Source organism: Melospiza melodia, chromosome 4 (assembly GCF_035770615.1).
Source record: "Melospiza melodia melodia isolate bMelMel2 chromosome 4, bMelMel2.pri, whole genome shotgun sequence".
Taxonomy (NCBI): domain Eukaryota; kingdom Metazoa; phylum Chordata; class Aves; order Passeriformes; family Passerellidae; genus Melospiza; species Melospiza melodia.
This window is the reverse complement of record NC_086197.1, coordinates 20,240,725-20,262,228: the sequence shown is the minus strand read 5'-3', so window position 1 is coordinate 20,262,228 and position 21,504 is coordinate 20,240,725. Positions and strand designations below refer to the sequence as shown.

Here is a 21,504-nt window from a genome sequence, read left to right as displayed (position 1 = left end):
ATGCAGAAAGCACTCAGTTCCAGAAAGGCTGTTATTTACAAACAGTTTTGTAATGAGGTTTCAGAGACAGAAGTGTTCTAACAGTTGGTCACTGAGCCTTTGTGTCCTCACAGCTCAGTTATCTGAAGATCTGTACCTGACATCCTGTAAATACCCACGTGCTGGCCCCTGCACGTTATCTTCAACTCAGTGATGTGGCTTCCTAGAACTTCTCCATATTGTGATACCCCTCCCAACCTCACATCCCAAATCACTTATCTGTGCTGTAAAACTGCCCAGCAACTGGAAGATAGAATCATAAAATCATAGAATGGTTTGGGTTGGAGGGGACCTTAAAGATCATCTCATTTCAACCCTCCTGCCATGGACAGGGACACTTTCCACGAGACCAGACAGACAGGCCAATGTGCATAGATGGACAAGAAAGCAGCCACCTCATTTTCTTGGCAAATGTTGTTAAAAAACGGCAATACATAGAGAAACTAATTATGATGCATGGATTGGGCTTTTCAAGAAAGGAAATTATCATTGCTTCTTTCCTCTGTGAGACTGCGTCATGGAAAGTCTGAGGGTGGCTCCAGCTGAGCATGAGTCAGAGGATTCTTCTCAGCATTTTGTAGGTTGCCCTCTTACACAGAGAATTTTCTCATTATCTGCTTTCAAATGGCACAGGGATGAGGATGCTACCTGTGTCTGATGGACTGACTTCTTTCTGCAGAGGAATGTGAAAACAGTGATTATATCTCAGGGCTAGATATTTCTGCCAAGTAATTTCTATTTATTTTTATCATCTCTGAAAAAAATCCAACAGTTATCCACAAGAGCCCTTATTAGGAAAGAGTTTGAAGATGGAGATTGCCACGAAGGCTGCAGGAATTAAACCAGAACAGCAGGTCAGCAAGGAAAGAAAGACAGCAAATTCATGGCAGCTACAGTGAAATGCCATCTATCTGCCTTCTATATGGAAGGATGATCAAACTGAATTACAGGCTCAGATGACTTTGCCACTTTTCCCTCAACACTGAATGCCTTGGAAAACCCATCAGCATATGCCATGAGAAATAATATGATGATGCTTACTACAAAGAGCTACTGAAATATAATAAATTTTGAAGAAAACACGGCTCCAGCACAGAAGCCCATTTATCAAATGAGGTTTACACCTTCATTAGGGTGACATCCATTCCAGGGGTCAAGGGCATCTCAATATAATTGATCCCAAACTTTGCCCCTGAGGTAGAACGGACAAAAACCCAAGTGCACAGTTGTGAGAATCAGATACTGTAACTTGGGAAGGGAATGTGACGGAGCAGATGAAGAATGAGCAGCAACTGCACCAAACTAGTAAATTCTTGTTCCAAGGGTCTGAGAAACGTGATGAGGGCTCTGTCCACACTCTGCAGTGCACCCACCCTGTGCAGAATAGAACTCACTTTTCCTAGTACATCATTCTGCTGCAGAATGGGAATGGGAGCATTTTATAGTCTCCATGAGGGTTCAGCTGCAAAGGAGTCTCTCTGACACCAGAGGTACAAATAATTCTGGCACTGCAAGCTGGCCTGCTTGTTAGGAATGTCTGCATCACAGCAGGATGGTATTTGTCTGCCAAAATACTCTTGTAATTCTCTGCTCAATTGCCCTGCATAATGGGCTATTGCCCTTCTTGGGTCACTCATTTTCCAGGCGTTTCTTCAGGAATCCCAGGATTTGCCTGAAGCTGAGGGACGATCACAGCAGTCCATTCTCCCTGAGGTGACTCCTACCAGTAAGTGATTCAGCTGTACCTGTCAGGTGGCTTGTTTACTCCTGTAACACTGGAACTGTTTGAGGACCATTTCCATATCCTGTGGATTTTCCTTTTGCAAAAGAGCCTGTGGGAGCTTGCTGCTATGGTGACTCTAAACACCTCTGAACACCTCTTTCCCTTGGGGCTGCTGCAGTGTCGCTGCTAAAGTAGCAGCTGCTTTTGGTAGGACAATTTTCTCATTATTCCTTTTCAACTGAATTTCTAGCTATAAGCTCCAGTAAATGTAACAGGTGTAATGAGGTGGGTGCTTTACGAATGCAGTGAAAAGATAGTCTGCTGTTCGAAGAGTGAAATACCTAAATTAAACACATTAAGTGCATAAGCCAGAGGGATCATAGAAATTAGTTTGGTTTTTGCTGGGGTTTTTTCAGAGTATTAAGTTAAACTTGTCATGAAGGACAATTTTCCCAAATCAAACTAGCTTGTTTTAATCCATTCTTCCTGTTGAGTCCCTGCAGAAATGGGCCCAGAATACCACTCTGCTTTGTTGTTGCTAGAGAGCTAAAGAGCATAATTTGCATTTCTAAATCTGCTAGGAAGGTGTGACAATGGTTTTCATCTAGCAGCTTCACTATAAAAAGAGGAAGATGTAGCAGGAGGAAAATGAGGATGCTGGGTTTGATTTCTCTTATTTGTTTTATACATAAGTAAATTCAGTAATCTTATCCATTAATTATTCCTGACTTATGCTGCTGTAAGAAAAAGGATTCAGATTCTTCAGTCAACACATCTGTTCTTTTAGATCCAGGAAAATATAAAATTCAAAAGTCTGTTAGAACACCAAGAATAAGCCACTCTCCGCCTCTACAGTCTCCATTTTATTGCTGCTGGTTGTGAAGAATCTCTTATCACAAAGATGGAGATGAGGAAAAGGAATGGTTCTCAAATTCTGTTTTGGTTGACTAGATGATTTCACGGTAAAAAGAACATTAAATATACTTACAATGTGCACAGCCCATGAACAGACAGATATAGCTTATATTCCTGAGTACAAATAATACCTACAAAATACACTAGGTATGCAACTGAGCCAATCTTAGCTTGTACTCTGTGTTACTTAATTGGTGGGAAAAAAAGAGATGTTTTTGGAAGAGCTCTTTCACCACTGTCTTCTGCTTGATCATATTTAATAGGCTTTTCCATGTGGTTTTCCAAGTATTTCTCTGGAATAGCATGCTTCCTTGTGTTCTGCACATCACTTTCTGCTGTGCCTGTGAAAGGAGTCAGTCTGTCAGCCAGTTCGCTTCTCACTTTGTCAGCTGCATTTTTCCAGAGATTCTCTGCAACAATAAATCATTAAAATGAGAGGGTTAAGACTGCAGACTCTTAACAGCAGGTAAAACACAGGATTGACACAAACTCCCAGCAAATCAGGTGAAAGTTTTCTCAGGGATCTCACAACCCCCACTGCTGCATTCTTTTGCTCTGAAAGTGGCATGCACTGTGGTGTGGTGTCAGATACTGTTTTGCTCTCAGCAGGGAAAAGGGTTCTCTGTGTGAATCTTCAGCACTTCCAGTCTTCTTGCAGGCAGCTGAACTAAAACATAAGGCATGCAGTTCTACACAAGTGAGGAATGGTGCCTGTACCCACCCCATTTCAGGGGCCATCCATTATCTCCACACTTCCACCTCCCCTCGCTCCAGGCAGATGACACTGAACACAAAGAAACCCCAAACACTGGTGGCATAAATGCCTTAGTCCTGAGGTGGAACATGCTTACGAATAGTCTCTCTTCTACTTTCCAGCACAGAGAAGGAGCCATCACTCATCTTCCTTGGGGCCTGTGGCTTCCGGAAGATTTTGGGCTCCTGGATCCACGCGTGTTTCATCGCTTCATCGGGAGTCATGCGCAGGGAGGGCTCCCACCTTAAATCCACGAGACAAATAATTATTCAACTATTTCTATCTGAAAATTAGTAAGAGGCAAGAAATTCAGCCCTGTCTTTTGAAAGTCAAGTCAGGAGGACATGTTTTTGAAACAAGATAATTTTCTTTTTATCCCAAAACCACGGAAAAATCTGTGATCTTCTCCAGCCTTCAAAACCTATTTATGTCAGCACTGTGCTGATCAAATCCTCTGCAGCACCAAACCATTTTTAATATGCAGTTCCTGCTTCTATTAGGGTAGGTACCCAACATTCTTGTTTAAGGTTTGGTTTTTTGCTCCACTGAAATTATTTTCTGAAAATTCTGATTCAACCTGCAAACCGAAATGAATCCATGATTCACACAGATTTGGCAAACAGAGAACATTGAAAGCAACTGTCTTGTGAAACATGGTGGGATGATTTTTTCTTTCTTCCCCATGTTATCACAAGTTTGCAGTTTCTTTAGAATTTCTTTAGGAAAGTGCTACTGAACTGCTAGAAAGAAATTTGAAGTCACTGCAAAAGAAGGCATAGTAAAGTGTCCATAATAATAGTTATACAAATGATGCCACGTGGAAAACAAAACAAAACAAACCCAAAACACCCCATCAAAAAATAAAACAAGCTAACAAAACAGATACCAGGATTTTAAAGGCACAAAAGAATAAAATCAAAGTCAAAAGTAGCTTGTTGCGTACAGTATGAACTCACATTAAGCATCCTTTCAAGAAGTCCAAGAAGCCAGCATCATGGGTGTTCAGCACTGTGCTTAGATCCTTGGAGTCTGGGCATCTCTTTTTCCCCTTGCTGTTAGTTACAGATTTAGGAAAACCTTTGGAATCTTAGAAAAAAAAAGACATCCTCAAAAATTACATTAAAAACCTTCACTAAATACCTTAAAAAGTTGCATAAACAGTATCCACGTCCATCCCACTAATTCCAGTTTTGCCCTGTTGCATTGATAATCTACCAGAATTGTGGCAAACAGAATTGATTACATCCTAGAGACCATATCCTACATTTTGTTTGGTTTATTTGCTTTGAGCAATTTCCAAACCAAATTTATACACAGAGAAATGAAAAATGCAAATTAGTTCCCAGAGCCCACTGCATTCCTTTCAGCAACAATATTTTTAAAGAGCAACATCTCTATCACTTTGGCAATTAGAGGCCCATAAGACATGAAGAGCAGAGCTCCAGGTTTGTTTATAGGCCTCATTTTATCCTTTTACTTTTTTTCCATACCTCTTCCTGGAGGTATTTTTATCAGCTAGGAATTAGCTAAAGATCTCTGACCCTACTCTCTACCAGTGCTATTAATTAGTGATTAACGACCAGGGAGGGATCCAGAAATGACAAATAATCAGAAGAAATTACCAAAGAATGTTCTCCTCCTTGACGCAGCCTGGATAAAATCAGCTGGTGGAAGACCCAATACCTTCATAGAAAATTAATTCATAGAGTTACTCCTCATTTCATAAAGATACTCAACAACCAATAGGTGAGGTGTGGCATTTTGCCCTCCTTATGAAAAGAAGTTGAATGTTGCAATTTACTGTGAAATGTCTGCAAAATATTTCCTCTTATCGTGGAGAGAATTAAGGGATTCCTTAGTGCTGCCTGTACACATCTTTGCATCAAAAATAGCTTGGCCAGCAGAACCAAGGCAGAGGTTGTCCCTCTCTCCATGGCACTGGTGAGGCCACATCTCAAATCTGTGTCCAGTTCTGGACCTGTCACTTCAGGAAGGACATGGAGGGGCTGGAGCGTGTTCAGAGAAGAGAACAGAGCTGGGAAGGTGCTGGAGCAAAAGTCTGATGAGGGGAAGCTGAGGGAGCTGGCAAAGGGGCTCAGCCTGGAGGAAAAGAGGCTCAGAGGGGCCCTTCTGGCTCAAAGAGCCATTTGGCTGCAATAAACCTCCCTCTGGAAGGCCAGGCCATAGCCAATCATATTTCATTATTGCTTGAGGTTTCTCTTTCTTTCTGGTGGTGCAGTTTATCAAATGGGTGTGCAAACCAACCCCAAAAGTTACCTCCATGATGCAGGCAAGTTGGTCAGCTTCATTTTCCCCTGGGAAGAGCGGGTAGCCTGTGTAAAGCTCTGCTATGATACAGCCTAAGCTCCACATATCAACAGCCATAGCATAAGGATGACCAAGAATCACCTCAGGGGAGCGATAAAAGCGGCTCTGAACATAGGTGTACACTGGATCAAAAATCAGACAAGAAGCAAAAATCACAGTTGGGACTGAAATGTCAATTTGCAGATTTCACAGAAAAGAGGCATATGTTCAGGAATCATAAATCTGTCTATCCTCAGATTGCTCACATAGGCTCTGGAAACATTTTCTAATCCCATCCTAAAAGTAACGGGTGGTACACTTTCCCCCGTTCTATTTAGAAATAGTTTTTCAACAAGTTTCACTGAAGTAAATTGTTCTCCTAATGCTGTGATTCAGTTTATCCATGCTCATTTTCCTATTTGAAGGTGTTCCATTTGCATCAATCAACAGTTCCTAAATTAAAAGTACAGTTCCCATTTCCCTTCCTGTGGTATTCATTACAAAAAGTATCAATTATAATTTAACCATCTCACAGAGAAAGGCTCTCTGGACCTGACAAACTTCTTGATAAGTGAAATATTTGGATTATCCTCTTAAGTTTGTTCCAGCTAACCACCCTTGAAACTGCAATTCTGATTTCAACAGGAGTGAAGGAGCTGATTGGGCTTGGGACAAAGAAAAAGAATGGTAATATCTTATTTGTCTCTACCAGTATTTGCTCCACCACCAGTGGCTGAACAGTTCACCAGGTTCTAATTAGGGGCATAGGTCAATATATTAGCCCAATCCAAGAAATAGCTTTTCCACATTATTTAAAATTAAGAAAGCTTATTAAGAAAATTACATCAACTTGACTTTTCTGCAAACCTCTTTGGTCTTCATAGCAGCTTGATCCAAAATCAATAACTTTGACTGAACCTTGCCCATTGTGGTATAATAGTATGTTCTCCTAAAAAGAAAAAAAAATCACAGGGAAAAGAGAGATTTAGCACCATATTAAGCTAGGGAAAATCAGAATGCAAATCGCATTTACACTTCTCTGCATAATGAGAGCTTCAAAATCCAACCTCCTTTGGAATGCATTTGCTAACATGAGGGGGCAGCCAATAATGTGCAATTGTGCAAAGCAGAGGGGAGATTTGGTACCCAGGCTGCAGGTGAGACAGAAAGGGCACCAGGGAGCTCCCCAAAACTCAGGGTTGCTTATCTAGTAAAAGCCAAACTGCACCTGGCTTTGTGCTGTGCTGAATTAACCAGAATCATCCTTTTGTAAGCACAGAAAGCCCCTGGCCCACGAAGGAGCCACACTCCACAGTTCTCCCCTGCACTGCCTGCCCCAGACTCTGTGTCAGCTCACCCCTCCCCACCTGTGTGATGCACAAGTCTCAAGGGAGGGATAAATGGACAAGGCAGGGTCCTGTGGATTCTTAGCTGGGTGCAGGTGGGTACAGCACTGGATTCTTGCAAGTCCAGCTGGAGAAGTGATCCTTAAATAGCCAGCTCAGGGATATGTGCACTGATGAGCAAACACAGCCTTCAGCTCATTTCTGCAGAGCTGAGTTTTATCCTCATTAAAAGTCTGTCTAAATGAAGGATTTCCTTCTCCATGCCTCAGCAGACAGATGGTTACCTCTATCAACCAGTTTTACAGTGATTATATGTCAGGGCTTTGAAGGACTGAACACTTCCCAGGTGGATGCCAAATAATGATGAAGTGGTTTCCTGGGTAATTAGCTCATAAGGAAATGCTTCATGTGCCAGGAAGGAGAAGCTGCTACTGGTGAAAGTCAAGGCAAGGACTGACTTCCACAATCCAGGTGCTTTTGTTTCTGGTAAGGGAAGCAGCATCCCATCTCTGCAGCTCCATATCCCTTCATGCTCATGGTAGGACTCTGTCTCTTATACTGAATCCCTCACAATGCAAGGGAGATGATCAAAACTGGAAAACCAGGATTGACTGAAAAACCAGGCTTTGGAGGCAGTGATTACCTAGCATAAAGGCCAGAGAAACTCCATATTCTACCTAATGCTGAGAAATATCATAGGAGGCAGATGGGATAACAGATGTGAGTTTCAGGCAACATAAATTCATGAAACTGTACAATTGTTGAATGAGAACAAAATTGTCTTTTAGTTAACTCATTACATTTTCACTAACATGTTGCTCTATTTAAATACAGACTACACTAATTGATGCTGCCAACGTCATTCCTTGTCAGTGGCTGCCTGGAAACAGATTTCCCATTGGGCTAATTGTTTTTGATTCATATATATGGGTTATCTTGCAAGCCTCTCTTCTCACTGCAAATTGGTCTGGCAAAGATATTGGTAAGACACTGGGTATAGAAAATATGTGACTTCTCAGAATTCTAAATCAAACTACATTTAGCAAAGCGAGAACAGAATTTTATCCTTAGCATTTTTACCTGAGAACTTATTTATTTCTTTATTGGTTAATTTGCCCTTTTGAGAAGGAAATCAAGAGAAACTTTAATCTGAAGTGAAAATATAATTAAAGTCCTTCAGAAATCTCAGAAAATTTCAAAATATTAAATTTGGGGCTTAAGGAAAATGGAAATGTTTTACTATCAAATGATTTTTGACAGTGATAGTGACAGGACAAGGGGTAATGATTTCAATGAATGCTTAGCAGATACAGCAGAGGGAATTGGAGAACAGATATTCCTCCAAAAAACAGATGAACACCCGAAATACTGTTCCACAGAATTCCTTTGCCATTTACTAGGCTACTTAATTTTATAGTTATGCCTAAGAAATTAAATAGACTTAAGAGGATAACCTGAAAAAGGCTGCCTTGTGAATATTCCTCACATTACAATGTCCCTCATCTTGAAACAATTAATTTTACAAGTACTTTCCTTTTTCTCTAAGCAAAAAGTCATTACCTGAATTTGATTCATATTTGCATATGTTTTGGCAACCAAATAATCTCATTTAATGTTTTGGTGCATGAACTGAATCTATGGTAACAATCAGTTGACTGTAGCATGAACATAATCTGAAGTAAATCACAGTTTCTGTACAAACATCACACTGGGTTTTTAGGGTTTCTCCTGACAGTTCCTCTCAATCAATAAAGAATAGGATAAGCTCATTTATTCTGTACAGAATACCAGGTGATGAAATGATTGTACTTACAGGCTTCAGATCACAGTGAATGATTTTTTCCTGGTAGAGCACTTGCAAGCACCTCAGCACACACCGAGTGAAGTGGCGAATCAACGACAGGCTGAAGCCTTGGAAATTGTTCTTTTTGATCAGCTCATACAAATTTATTCTGTGGGGGAGGAAGAAGCAGCAGACAGAGAGCAGATAAGAGATTGGAGAATTTATTTTTAAAGGCATGATTAGTTTCCAGTGCATTAAGAGCTTGTCTTCCCACATGGAGGACTCATGCAGAGGAAAATGACAGCTATTTTCCTTCCTGCAAATGCTGCCCTGCATTTGATATGCACAAACACCTCCCAGATCTAAAGCAGATGTAAAATCACTGAACTTCCTTGCTAAACTCTGTTGTTAAGCAGCTTTGCTGATTTTTACCAAGTACAATAATCATTCAGGAACCAAAAAAAAATTTTTTTTCTGTCTCCTTTTGCTGTCATTTCTCTTTGCTTTGGTGTCTTGAGTAAATAATTTCTGTCTAAAGGTTTTTAACCAGCAGCAAATATTTCTAGATAACCCCCCCCATCAAATCAGGTCTCAGTGGGTTACTATATCCCTCTGGTGACCATCACATCTTAGCAACTTCCAGTAGCCCTGCTCAGTAGCCTGGAGAAGAGAAGGCTCTGGAAGATCTCATTGCAGCTTTCCAGTGCCTGAAGGGGTTTATGAAAAGGAGGGAGAGAGATTTTTGATAGTGATAGTGACAGGACAAGGGGTAATGATTTCAAACTGAAAAAGGAGTAGGTTTAGATTGGATATTAGGAATAAATTCTTCCCTGTGAGAGGTGTCCTCAGCACTAGCACATGTCTGCAAGGACATGACCAGCTGGAGCTTTCTGCCTTCCTCACTGGAGTGTCCACTGGTGACAGGCACGGCCCATTCCTTTGGAATTAAAGTTGCCCAGACTTAACAGAAAAGATCACAAATCAAAGGTTTTCATGGTATTTTAAAGGCAATGAAAATTTTACCAGACAAACATTTTTCTATGACAACAAGGCTTCAACTCCTCTGTGGAGACCTAAAGATAGTGGCTCTCCCATTTCCCTGTGTGTTTCCATAGAAGCTTTCAGAAAAGACTGGTCTGTGACTTGCCTGGAGAGGGGTCACCTCTCACCCCGTGTGCCTGTAAGTGACAGACTCACATGCAGCAACACGAGAGATTTAGGTTTCTTTGGGATCAAGCTATGCATATCATGCTGAATCTTCAGCAGGGTCTGCAGCACATGCACCAATGGGGGCTTTACTCTAGGGGCTGGAGAAGTGTGGGTAACCTGGATAATTCCAGTTCGATTCCCTGATTACAAGAAGGCTGATGAATAAAATGATCTGACTTCTCCAAAATTCCTCCAGAACTCCTCCTAAGATGCCCTGCAGCAAAGATTCATAAAAAGTAAGATGCAGTTTTATTTTTAAATTATTTGATATTATTCATATTTATATACCCTGAAGTTTACCAGTCCTGCATTTACTCTTTTCCTCACAGGTCTTTCGGGGAAGAAGCCTTCAATACCCAGCACAGAAAATAAGGGATGGATCATGTCATTGCCCGTGTGAAGTCTGAACGTGGCCTTTTTCAGTTCACCTTGGGTGATCAAAGGCTCAGTTATGCAGTCTGTATTTAGACAGTGTTGCTTTCTAGCTGCCAATTCTTCTGAAGAAGACATAAAAATTAAATCTTGTAAGGCACAAGAGCTACAATTCTCCTCAAGGTGCATGTAAAGGAAAATGTACTTTACCCTAGCAGTTCAAAGGAGATACAGAAGTGATTGCGAAAGTAGAAGTACTCCTTCATGTGGATGATATTGTGAGTATCATCTTTGTCTTTCTTCAGCAGAGCATCAAGGATCTTCACTTCTACCAAAGCCTGGCTGTGAAATCTGAAATATCACATGACATGGGAATGGTGACATCACCTCAGGGTAGCATTTGTATTTCTGCAAATGCTACAAACACCATGAGCTTATAATAAGCTCAGCAGGTGGGACAATTATTAAAATGTTTCATTCAACCCCATTAACCACTGTAATTTGGATTTCTCACTGTTGATTCCTAGTCTAAATACACTGGCCTTACATAACACTTCAGGGTACCTAATTTGACTTGTCTGAAAAAACCTTGAAATGAAAAGGTTTCCAGTGAGCATCCAGACTAAAATCCTGGTGCTCTCAAGTCTATAGGAATGTTTCACTTTCCTTGAACATGTTTCACACCTACCACAGTCAGACAGGGGATTCTGAAAAGCATCTTTACACTTAGTGTTCAGTGAGGGGGAAAACGGAACAGCTGAACATCTGTTTCACTGACTCTGCTTCAAGCTCACAAATTTGCAACCAGCCACTTAACAGGAACAGGTTGCTTAGGACTACAGTGTAGAATTCTTCATGTTCAAGAAAGTGATGGGCACCTTCCAGCATATTCCCATGGTTTTGGAACCTTGTGGGGATGCTCCCTGCTCTCAATCCTGCACATCTGGTTACCTGGGTTGTGTATTCACTGTGCAAGAGACAGAGAGACCCTGTGAGCCTGGAGAAACTGTGCTTGCTCTCCTACGCTGTCTCTCCTCCAGGTCCAGGCCAGTTCCTGACATCCTCTTTCCTCACTCTGCCCTCACTGTGTTTAATGAATGTACAGGAGGTTTGATTTTGATTTGTTCACGTTGTCACAGTTTGCCTGTATACAACAGGGGTGATTTTACTGGTTTAAAGTCAGCAGATATCTCACCTTTTCTTATTCCTTATTATTTTCAATGCCACTAACTCATTGGTTTTGTGATCCAGGCATTTGGCCACCTGCCCAAACGACCCTTTCCCAATGACCTCCAAGACTTCGTAGCGGTAGGCAATGTGGTCATGTAAAACCTTCAAAAGAACACAAAGGGCTCAGATTCAAGGAGTACAATAAAGATCAGGCTTCCCAGCAGCTCCTGTGTGTTTGAGTCTGCTCTCCATGACAGATGGTGGGCTAGCTGCAGGTGAAGGCTACATCAAATAAGGGTAACAAGGAAAATCCCAAGTGATGCTTCCATAGCCCAGCTACCTTGCATCAACCCTGCATGATATGCAAAGTGAATTCTCCCCACCCTGCATGACATGCAAAGTGAATTCTCCCCTCAGCTTTAAAAGGCATTTTTTTCCCTATGTGAACATTTATCTTCTAGAAACAACATTTATCTCACAGACAACACTTAAGAGCTGGCATAAAATCACTACAAACTTACTGAGCTCAAAACAAATACCATAATTTTTCCACTTACCTTTAAGTAGGAACCATGCTCATCATCATAACAATTATTATTCTGGGTTTCAGGCAAACCTTCAATCTTTTTAGCTTCCAGGCCAAGAAACCAGAGCTCTGTATAATTGAAAATTTCTTTTTGCTCATAGACTGTTAACTGGTTTCTAAAATTTTTCAAGGCTTCTAAATCAGAAAACAAGAACGTAAAACCACAAATCAATAAAATGTCAGAAACCTGATGGCAAAGTGCTTTTACAATGGAACATTTCACAGTAGAGCCCACCACTTTGAGCAGGATGCTGAGAAAAGCTGTTAGAGTTCCCTTCCAACTAAGATTTCTCTTTTTGTACAATTTCATACAAATTTCTATTTTTTTTCTGGCTTGCAGTATTAAGTTCAATAAAGCACTCATCATCTGTCAGCAAGACTTTTAAGACAGTTTAGGTTAAAATTATTTAATTGTGAGGGAAGTTATGTACATAGATTTTATGAAAATCCTATCTGCTGTCTATCTGGTCCCTCAGGCTCCATAACTTATATGAAAAGTTACATTTTTATTGGTTTGATTGCTATATTTATAAAATGTCAGTAATGTCTAGTTAACCAAAGCTTTCAAGTACTTGTTTTTCTGATAAAAATCATCAGTCAGATGCTTGAGGTTAGGAATTAAATGGAGTCCAAATCTGCTTTTCTCCTAGTTCTGATTCTTCCTGCATAAAATTTCAGCTGCCCTAACACCTCCACTCCCATCATTTAAATGTGGATATATATTCAGACAGGAGCATTATAAATCTATGTGTTGCATGCATGTGTGGGTGTTTTGTTAAACAGTGGCAGATCTTCATCCAGCAATGCAGGGATGCTAAATCATTTCAAAGCAAAAGGCCACTACTTTTTTTTCCTAGACTCCTTCTAGAAATAGATTAACTCTGTCAGAAACTTTCTAGATCTCAGAACTCCCAAAATGCAATTTAGCCCACATCAATAAAATGGAACACAGCCACAAGGAAGTGGGAAAGGGTTTTATCCCTGTAATGGAATATTGCTCTCACCTACCCCACCTAAGTCTTAGATAAATACACATTCTTTTTGATACTGCACGTTTTTCTTCTGTATTTGTGTTAGTCAAATCATTCCCTTACTGGGTACTTCCCCAAGCTGGATAATCAGAAATCACTGAGTCCCATCCATATTGCTGTGCTTGAAATTGTTAAATATTTCAGCAGCCATTTAACATGGCACCTCTGGTCCTCCCTGATTGTTCTGACTGTACACACTCCTCATCTGTGCAGGCAGCCTGTCACTCCAGTCCTGTCAGTTTATCCAGGGATATTCTACCTGAAGCTGTCATAGGCAGTTTGACACCGATGCTGGTGCTCTCCAGTTCGGATGGTTTTGTATGGACTCTGGTATCACTCTCAGGAAGACTGTCTGGAAGGTTAAATTGAGGAAAATTGCCTTGAAGTCCATTTTCCTGCCAAGCAGAGAAAAATTTAAAAATTAAAAACTGTTATATTCACAGAAACAAAGCTGCAGTATATTTATTTTGGATTAGTTGAGTAATCTCTATGTCAATTTTGTGCTGAGATAGAACAAGCAAGCTTGAGCACTAGGACACCCTGCTTATTCAGACTGCAAATTCTGCCAAAAGCACTACGGGCTGTTGGACCATGGAAAGATAAATCTCTACAAATGAGAGAAGGAAGTTCATCTTCCAGATCCTTTCAGTATAAGGACTCTCTAGAAATGCTATGTATACCAATGCTGGTCAGCCTTGGAGGGCTGTGGAACAATCCCTCTTGGAAACCAGGCCAAACCAAGTGAAAGGCAGGAAGTTGATTTGGAATAACCAGTATGGATATGCCAACAAATGGTGCCTGAATGACTTTGTTGTCTTCTCTTATGAAGTGATGGGCTTGGGCAGTGGGAGAAAAGCAGTGAGCATCATGGATTTTGCTTTGAGCAGGGGCTGTGACACTGGAGCCCAGTGAGTGGGAGATGAACTGGATAAATGGATCATAATGTGACCATCCTGCTCCAAGTCTGCTCTGCTTGTAGTGAGAGGTTGGGCCAGATGTCCTTCAGAGGACTCTTCCAAACTAAATGGAAGAGTATTATTATTTCTTATTTCTTATATATTCTTATTTGTCATCCTTTGAGAAAGTCCTCATAGAAGTGGGGCTGGATGGAGACAAAAACCAGCTCAGTGTCTGTCTGTGTCAGAAGGGTATCAAAGCCATATTCCAAAACCAGCACATGGTTGCCAAGACAAGGAGAATCCAGGGGATGGGATATGGACTAATAACTGGGCAAGCTTGGTCCACTACATCCTTGCAAGAAGTCCTGATTAGTACCCCTTCAATAAAAGCATCTTGGAGCTTGTGGGGTTTGAGTTAAGGATGTGTGCAAGTAAAAAGGGGTTCTTTTCAAAATGAAGCATTTTCCCATACTTGTCTCTAATTCTGACCCTTTTTCTCTCTTCCCCCACACTTACACACTTGTGACACTTTGCCACTGACACTCTCTCAGTGGCACTTGGAGGGAGGCTGGTTCACCAGGCAAAAGAGATGTCCAGGAGCTTTATAACTCACCTGAAAAGAAGGGAGGACACTCTGCAAGCTCTTATTTGCTATTTGAGGCAGGCTGCTCTCAAAGGAGGGAGGGTTTGCAGCATCTGCAGCCAGACCATGCTTGACTTGACCTTCCAGATGTGGGAGGGAAAGGACACCACGACTGACTCTCTAAATAGAAAGCACAAGGAAATGTCACTTAACAACCTAGCAAGCAGTTCTGTGCCACGCCTATGAACAGCAGAGAGATGTAACTCCTTGGAAAATGTGTGTGGTTCACTTCTGACACCTAAAGGCAAAGGGGAAATGAGCAGATGCTAAGGCAGCTCCAGCTGTCCTAACAGGCAGCACGAGGTTATCCAGGAAATCCAGCACAATTTAGGGAATGAGACTCCTCACAAGAACACTTCCATCCAGCATCAGAGCAGTGACTGCTTCAGCTGCAAAGGGTGGCTGGGTTTGGAAGCCCAGCAGCCGTTCCAGGCAGCAGGACTCCTGTGAGTGGGGAAAATAAAGCCCACGCAGGGTAATAAGTAGGCATGAAGAGTCAATGGCAGAAAATACCATTAACTATTCCCAGTGGCAGAAGAGAAACTGGGACTGCACTGCTGCCAAACACCAGGGGTGGAGACAGTGGGAAGTCTTCCCTGCACTGGATTCTCTATATTTACTTCCCCCTCATTTCCTATGGAGCTCCATTTGACTGGGCCCCTTTGTTGCACTCCTTAATGGTGAGGAAAAGGCAAGCTCTCAGCAAACTTTGCCTAAAAATAAATGCTAATGCTCATTTAAATAATCCAGGATTACTAGTCCTTCCTGACTTCTTCCATTTATTATTTGCAAAACACAGCTATATAATTTTTTAATTGCAGTCAGTCATTAAAGGGCACAGTTTTATGAATGTCTTGTATGTCTTATCATTGTCTTGAATATCTCAAGTCAGACAAGTCAAAATCTTAGCAGCAAAGAAAACTCTTTCAGGTAGACTATTTCTTTGGTAAATAATAAAACAATTATTTGAAATAGATCTGAAATAGATCTACTGTGGACTGTGAAATGCAGAATTAGGTCTAGAGAGCAAAAGCTACAGCCCACATAAACCTGTGAAATTCTTCTCCTCAGAGAAGCATAGAAACATATTTGGCAAGCTTTTGACAACAAAGGTGAGGTTTGATATTTTCTTAAAAAGCAAAGAAGCAATGCTCTCAAGGCAATCAACTTTAATGAATAAATTTTTTATTCCAATAAATAATGGAATAGCCTTTAAAAACTTAGAGCTGGCATTCCAGTGGACTTTTCCCAAAAGCTTCAAGAAACGAAAGTGATGTGGTAGAAGATATTCCTCAAATGCTACTGAACCCAGCAAAACCAAAATACTTGCAGGCACCTGGGACAGTCATACAGCCACAGAGAAAATGGAAGAGGACAAGGAATAGAAGACTTGCCTCTGCCCATATTAATTTATTTTAAGAGATCACTTAAAAAACAAGCATTCAGGTATTTTTGAAGTCAGCTGAAGAGTCACATACCTGATGGAAGACTCTGTTAGAGCTCAGATGATCCCTCTCTTGAACAGTCAGCTGAGACTGAGAAAAAGCATCCACATGGGAAGACTGCAAACATAAAGTGAGGCTTTAATAAAAATTATTCTGGAGGAAAAAATTATGGAACCCCTGCCTGATTTCTGTATTCCCCTCCTTTGTGGCAATGCCTGTGCCTGCAGAAGGTGTGAGAGAGGGCCACAAAAGCTGCTGAAAACATGTTACACTCTGGCAATGCCTTTCTCAATTGAGCAGCTGTTTTGTGGGCTGGGGCAAAGACAGTTTATTTCGTTATTATACCTCTCAGATGCTTGGTGTGCTCCTGTGCTCAGCCAAGGGAAAGGGGCCTCTGCAATCCTAAATATGTACTTGGAAGCTGGTAGTGAGTCTTCTTGGAAGAACAACTTTAAATTGCCTCATGAGGTAGATTGTGAGCCCATACATTGCTAAAAGCAGCATTAAACCGATTCAGCTTCTGGTACAGATTTTGTAAAAATAAATTCAGGGTTTAAGTTTACTGAAATATAGAAAAGCCCCATTGGCTCCAATGGGCAGATAGTATTAGCAATAAATACCAAAAAAATAAAAAAACCCATGGGGAAAGTCCTAAGCAGCTCACCATTTTAGAGTTTGCTGGTGCTTTCAGCAGTTTTTCAATAAACATGCTAAGTAGTAGTGTACACTTTTGCCCAATAACAAACTGCAATGAAATGAAGAAGTCTTTAGGATAATTTAGACTGAGAAAACTCTGTGGCTAAAGCAGATTGGAGCTCTGCTCTGTAGGCTGGAGTGAACCCCACTGGGTTTGGTCAAAAGGGCTCCTGAAAGATTCTGTCTGAGCCTGGAAGAGGCAGGACAACTCAGATTAGATGCTGCACCTGTGCCAATACACTGCAGATATCCATATATAGACACAGACAAACATAAGTATATATATATTTATATATAAAAGCTGTAGTGGGTGAGGGATGCTTGCATGCAAACTGATCCACACACACACACTGTGACATTGATATATGCAGGGCACATTAGCACTGCTGCAAACAGGGAGATCAAACTGGACACACCCCAACAATGGCTCAGGCACATCCTGCCCTGAACAGAATCACAGACTGGTTTGGGTTGGAAGGGACTTTAAAAACCAAGCAGTTTCAACCCCTGCCATGGGCAGGGACACCTTCCACCAGACCAGGCTGCTCAGAGACCCAGGCTCCAGGAATCCACAGCTTCTCTTAGACAACCTGTGCCAGGGTCCTGCCACCCTCACAGGGAACAATTTCTTCCTCCCATTTCTTTCTCCTTTCCCATGGGAGAATATCCAATCTAAACCTGCCCTCTATCAGTGTGAAGCCATTCCCCCTTGTCCTGTCACTCCAGGCCCTTGTCCAGAGTCTCTCTCCATCTTTCCTGTGGGCTCCCTTCAGGCACTGCAAGGCCACAGTGAGGTCACCCCAAAGCCTTCTCTTCTCCAGGTTGATCAATCCCAATTCCCTCAGCCTTTCCTCCCAGCAGAGCTGCTCCACCCTTATGATGATCTTGATGGCCTCCTCTTGACTGACTCCAGAGCCTGTAGCATATCCACCCTTGCAAATGCACTTAGATTAGAGACTCTAAAAGACTTTTCCAAAGTAAATATGGAGCTAAATCTCTGTGTACAGATCTACCTGACCACATGGAGGAAATGCTGCCTTTTGACAGGTTCAGCTGTCTCACCATCAGCCAGGAAGACACCACTCAAACTGAGCAGACCAGCTGGAAACTGCCCTTGAGAAAACTGTGCTCTGTGTGTGCTCTTCCTGTTCACAAATAAATAAACAAACCCTTCTGCAAGGGCAAACCTCAGATCTAGAACAAACTGAGAACAGCTCTGGCATGAGATGAAGGGTGGCTGTGAAACACAGGAGAACGGCAGGACTAAAACCTGGACACAGTAATTCCCATCTTTGGAACTGGAGATCAGCCAGCCAGGGATAAGAGATGACATGCTGAAAATCCAAAATATTACCAGTGCCAACACAGCAAATGCCACAGAAGAAGGTCACTAGACTACTGCATCCTAAACAGGAGTGTCCTAGAGCATGACACAGTTTGCCAGAGCACCAAATATCCTTGTATGAATTTCTTTAGATCATGATTCCATGGAAAACTCAGTGCCACAGTATTTTCCCAGACAATGTACAGACAATCTTATGCAATCTACATATCTTGCATTTCAAGGGACAATCACATTTATTATGAAGGTGAGTCTGGGATACACACTCAAAACTCTAATAATTACATCAGCCCAGCTCTTAGTAAGACTGTTAATTTTAGTGTATGTTATACTTTTTCCTCACATTTCATCCATACTTCATTCCCAGCAAGCTATGATTTTCAGTTTCTGGAGCTGATGAAAATATTACATTTCATTTCAAGGTAGTTTCTTAACTGCTTCACGCTTTTCTAGATACAAGTCAATACAAAGACAGGATTTTATAGAGAAAAATCTATCACTGAAAACCAAAGAAACAAAGACTTCACATACCTGTGCAGACTGCAGAGTCTTCACTCCAAAATGGCATTTTATTTCTTAGCAATGATTTTAAAAAGCTAGGCAGCTATGTCTAAATTCTTACATTTTTTTAAAGTAGATTTACTAACAACAGAACACGAAAAATTTAAAAAATATATTTAAAACTAAGCAAGAGCTAAGGAAGAATGTGAGCGGGCTCCAAGATGTGCTGCCAGAATTTGGATTTGGAATCCATTTAATTTCCATTCAGTGGGGAAAGATTACCAAGATTTTGAGGTGGACATTTCTCTTTTTACAGTGTAAAAGCAAAATCAGTCCATGCCTTTTTTTAACCATGGAAATCTGTGATCCTCTTTGTCCCCCTTTCTCAAAACCTACTTACTAAGGCTTTATAGCTCTTTAGGCAATTTATTCAGTAAAATAAGTGACCAACCTTCATAAAATTCCCCCAAATGGGTAAATAATATAAAAATCTATTTGTGGAAAAACTGATCTGTGCCTACACCAGTCCTGCTGGTGGCTGAATGGGGAGCAGGTGGATTTATTGGACAGTCCACACAGTGGTTTTATTTGATGGTCTTGATCCAAGTGACCCAGCAGAACTGCTCTAGCAAAACCTGGAGCTGCACTATGGGCTCTGCAGCTGAGCTGCTGTGGCTGGGCTCATTCTGGCAGATGCACTCCAAAGACAAACTGCAGCACCTGTTACTATTCCACTCCATTTCACCCCTGGTTTCCCTGCTCCTGTGGCACTCAGCCTTGTCCTACAGCTCCAATGCTGCAATCCCAGACTATCATCTCGTGCTATTCCAGCCCTGGAAATCCTGGACCACCTTGCTCATTCCAGTTACCACCAAAGAAACAGAACAAGGTCCTCATCCACCACCTAGCCCACAGTCATAAAGTTTTAGCTTTACAGCATTCTGTAAAATCAGGCATCATGACACACTTCCATAATTCTCAAAATATCAGAGTATTTTTTCAGTACATGTTAACCATAGAAATCAGAAATGCATTAAAATTTAGGAATTTTTAAAATACACAACTACGTGAAAAAAAGACCCCTTCATTCACATAAGCAATCTCTTCCCCCTGTTCTCAAAACTGAATAAAGCCGTACAATACATGGAGAGAATACAACACAGGTGCTAAACCATGCAATACATTAAAAAGCCATAGCAAATACACTCTCTCACTCAAAACACAGTAGGAACACAAATATTTTCCCCACCTTGTCAACTATTTCTGTCAGCATTACTGCGAGAGCTGTTAGGTGCAGGACAGGAGCTGTTTATTCCATTCAGGGAAGGCATTTCAGGAAGCCCACCTTCATCTAGTCAGAGCATAGCAGGAGCAGTTCCATGCACAGTGCCCTGAGCAGAAAAAAATGGATAATGCTTCTGCTTGGCTTCAGATTTAAATTTTTCTCCCGGAAATATGCCAGTGACTATTAGCTGCTCTAGTATTCTTTTGGTGGCCATCTGTTCCCTTTCTCAGCCTCCTTCTAGCCAAATATAATTTTCCATATTTATCATGGCAAGTCAGTAATAAGAAAGACAAATATAACAGGATTGGCTGTTCTCCTTGTCATCTCAGTCTGTTCTTTCTCACTGAGCTCATGTGCTTGCGAAACCAAAAAACACTTGAACTTGGATTTTGTCAGAATTTGTCACAGCGACCTTGCTATACACTGAGCAAAATCTCTTCAACAAGACTGACAGACTGGAAAATGAAAATTAATTAATTCCTCAAGGGTTGGTTTCTCATTGGGCATTGTGTGTCAGTGTGGCACCTTGGTCTGAGGTTCTTGAGGGCATTAGTGCAGAGCTGCTCTGCCCTGTGGGATAATGAGTGTGTGGATTATTTTGGTGTGGATAATGAGACAGAACTTAGCTGCCCTCCTGTCTTTCCTCTTTCTCCTTTGGATGCTGTGCATATATGATGGGGCACTGATGGAGGCGTCCCTATTCCCCAGCTGTCTTAGGGGAATATCTAAAGCAAAAAACCAGTGTGGTCTTCCTCCTTCATACAGCCAAAGAATGACATGTTCCCTGATGGTCTGAAATCTGTCAACAACCCAGAATAGTTCTACTTTCACTCAGAAACCAGGGTTTTCAAGGAGGAAACGCTCACCCACTGAAGGCTGCTGCTTTTACAGGTGCTGCTGGAATGGCCAAAGGACAAACAGTTATTCCTCTGCACCCATGGTGGTCTCTGCAAAGCCTCTCCTGATGTAATTGCTGGGCTGCACCTTCCCAAAAGACACATTGCTCCCACTTCCATCACTCCCACTTTTCCATTCATCCTAGCTTGGCAACCCTCTAAGCAACAAATCCTCCCTGGTATTATAAACGTCATGTGCAAGAGAAACTTCTTTTCTCACCAAGTAACCACTCAGGCTGTCATGCCAGGAGGGGGGCATGCAGATCTCCTAGAATGGCTGGGGTTGGAAGGGACCTTAAAGATCATCCAGTTCCACACTTCTGTCATGGGCAGGGACACTTCCCACTATCCCAGCTTGCTCAGAGCCCCATCCAGCCTGGCCTTGGACACCGCCAGGGATACAGGGTCAGCCACAGCTGCTCTGGGCAACCTGTGCCAGGGCCTCAGCACCCTCACAGCAAAGGATTTCTTCCCAAAATCCCATCTAAACCCTCAGTGGGAATCCATTTCCCCCTGTCCTGTCACTCCAGGCCCTTGTCAACAGTGTCTCTCCATTAGCAGT

General features: G+C 41.7%; 1 protein-coding gene across 2 annotated transcripts; it reads right to left on the bottom strand.

Moving 5' to 3' along the window:
* Positions 1 to 2,612: 2,612 nt before the first annotated feature.
* DYRK4 (dual specificity tyrosine phosphorylation regulated kinase 4) lies at positions 2,613 to 20,304 on the bottom strand. Of its 2 annotated transcripts, none has more exons than XM_063154158.1 (14): positions 20,011 to 20,304; positions 16,256 to 16,339; positions 14,748 to 14,897; positions 13,495 to 13,630; positions 12,176 to 12,339; positions 11,644 to 11,780; positions 10,659 to 10,799; positions 8,898 to 9,036; positions 6,606 to 6,687; positions 5,709 to 5,881; positions 5,054 to 5,114; positions 4,388 to 4,517; positions 3,529 to 3,674; positions 2,613 to 3,087 (listed from the first exon to the last, which is right to left on the bottom strand). In XM_063154158.1, the coding sequence occupies exons 1-14, from the start codon at positions 20,032 to 20,034 to the stop codon at positions 2,861 to 2,863; spliced, it is 1,794 nt and encodes a 597-aa protein (XP_063010228.1). In that variant the 5' UTR covers positions 20,035 to 20,304; the 3' UTR covers positions 2,613 to 2,860. The 2 variants fall into 2 exon arrangements, with proteins under 2 accessions (XP_063010228.1, XP_063010229.1); XM_063154159.1 differs by having other exon boundaries at positions 12,176 to 12,273; positions 20,011 to 20,292.
* Between the last annotated feature and the right edge of the window lie 1,200 nt (positions 20,305 to 21,504).

Coding starts and splice junctions, on each gene's coding strand:
- DYRK4 (XM_063154158.1), bottom strand. CDS start 20,034: ATGCTGACAGAAATAGTTGACAAG. Junction 12,340..13,494: donor ACTGCCTATGACAGCTTCAG/GTAGAATATCCC, acceptor TTTCTGATTTAG/AAGCCTTGAAAAATTTTAGA. Junction 4,518..5,053: donor AAGGAGGAGAACATTCTTTG/GTAATTTCTTCT, acceptor TTTTTTTCTAAG/ATTCCAAAGGTTTTCCTAAA.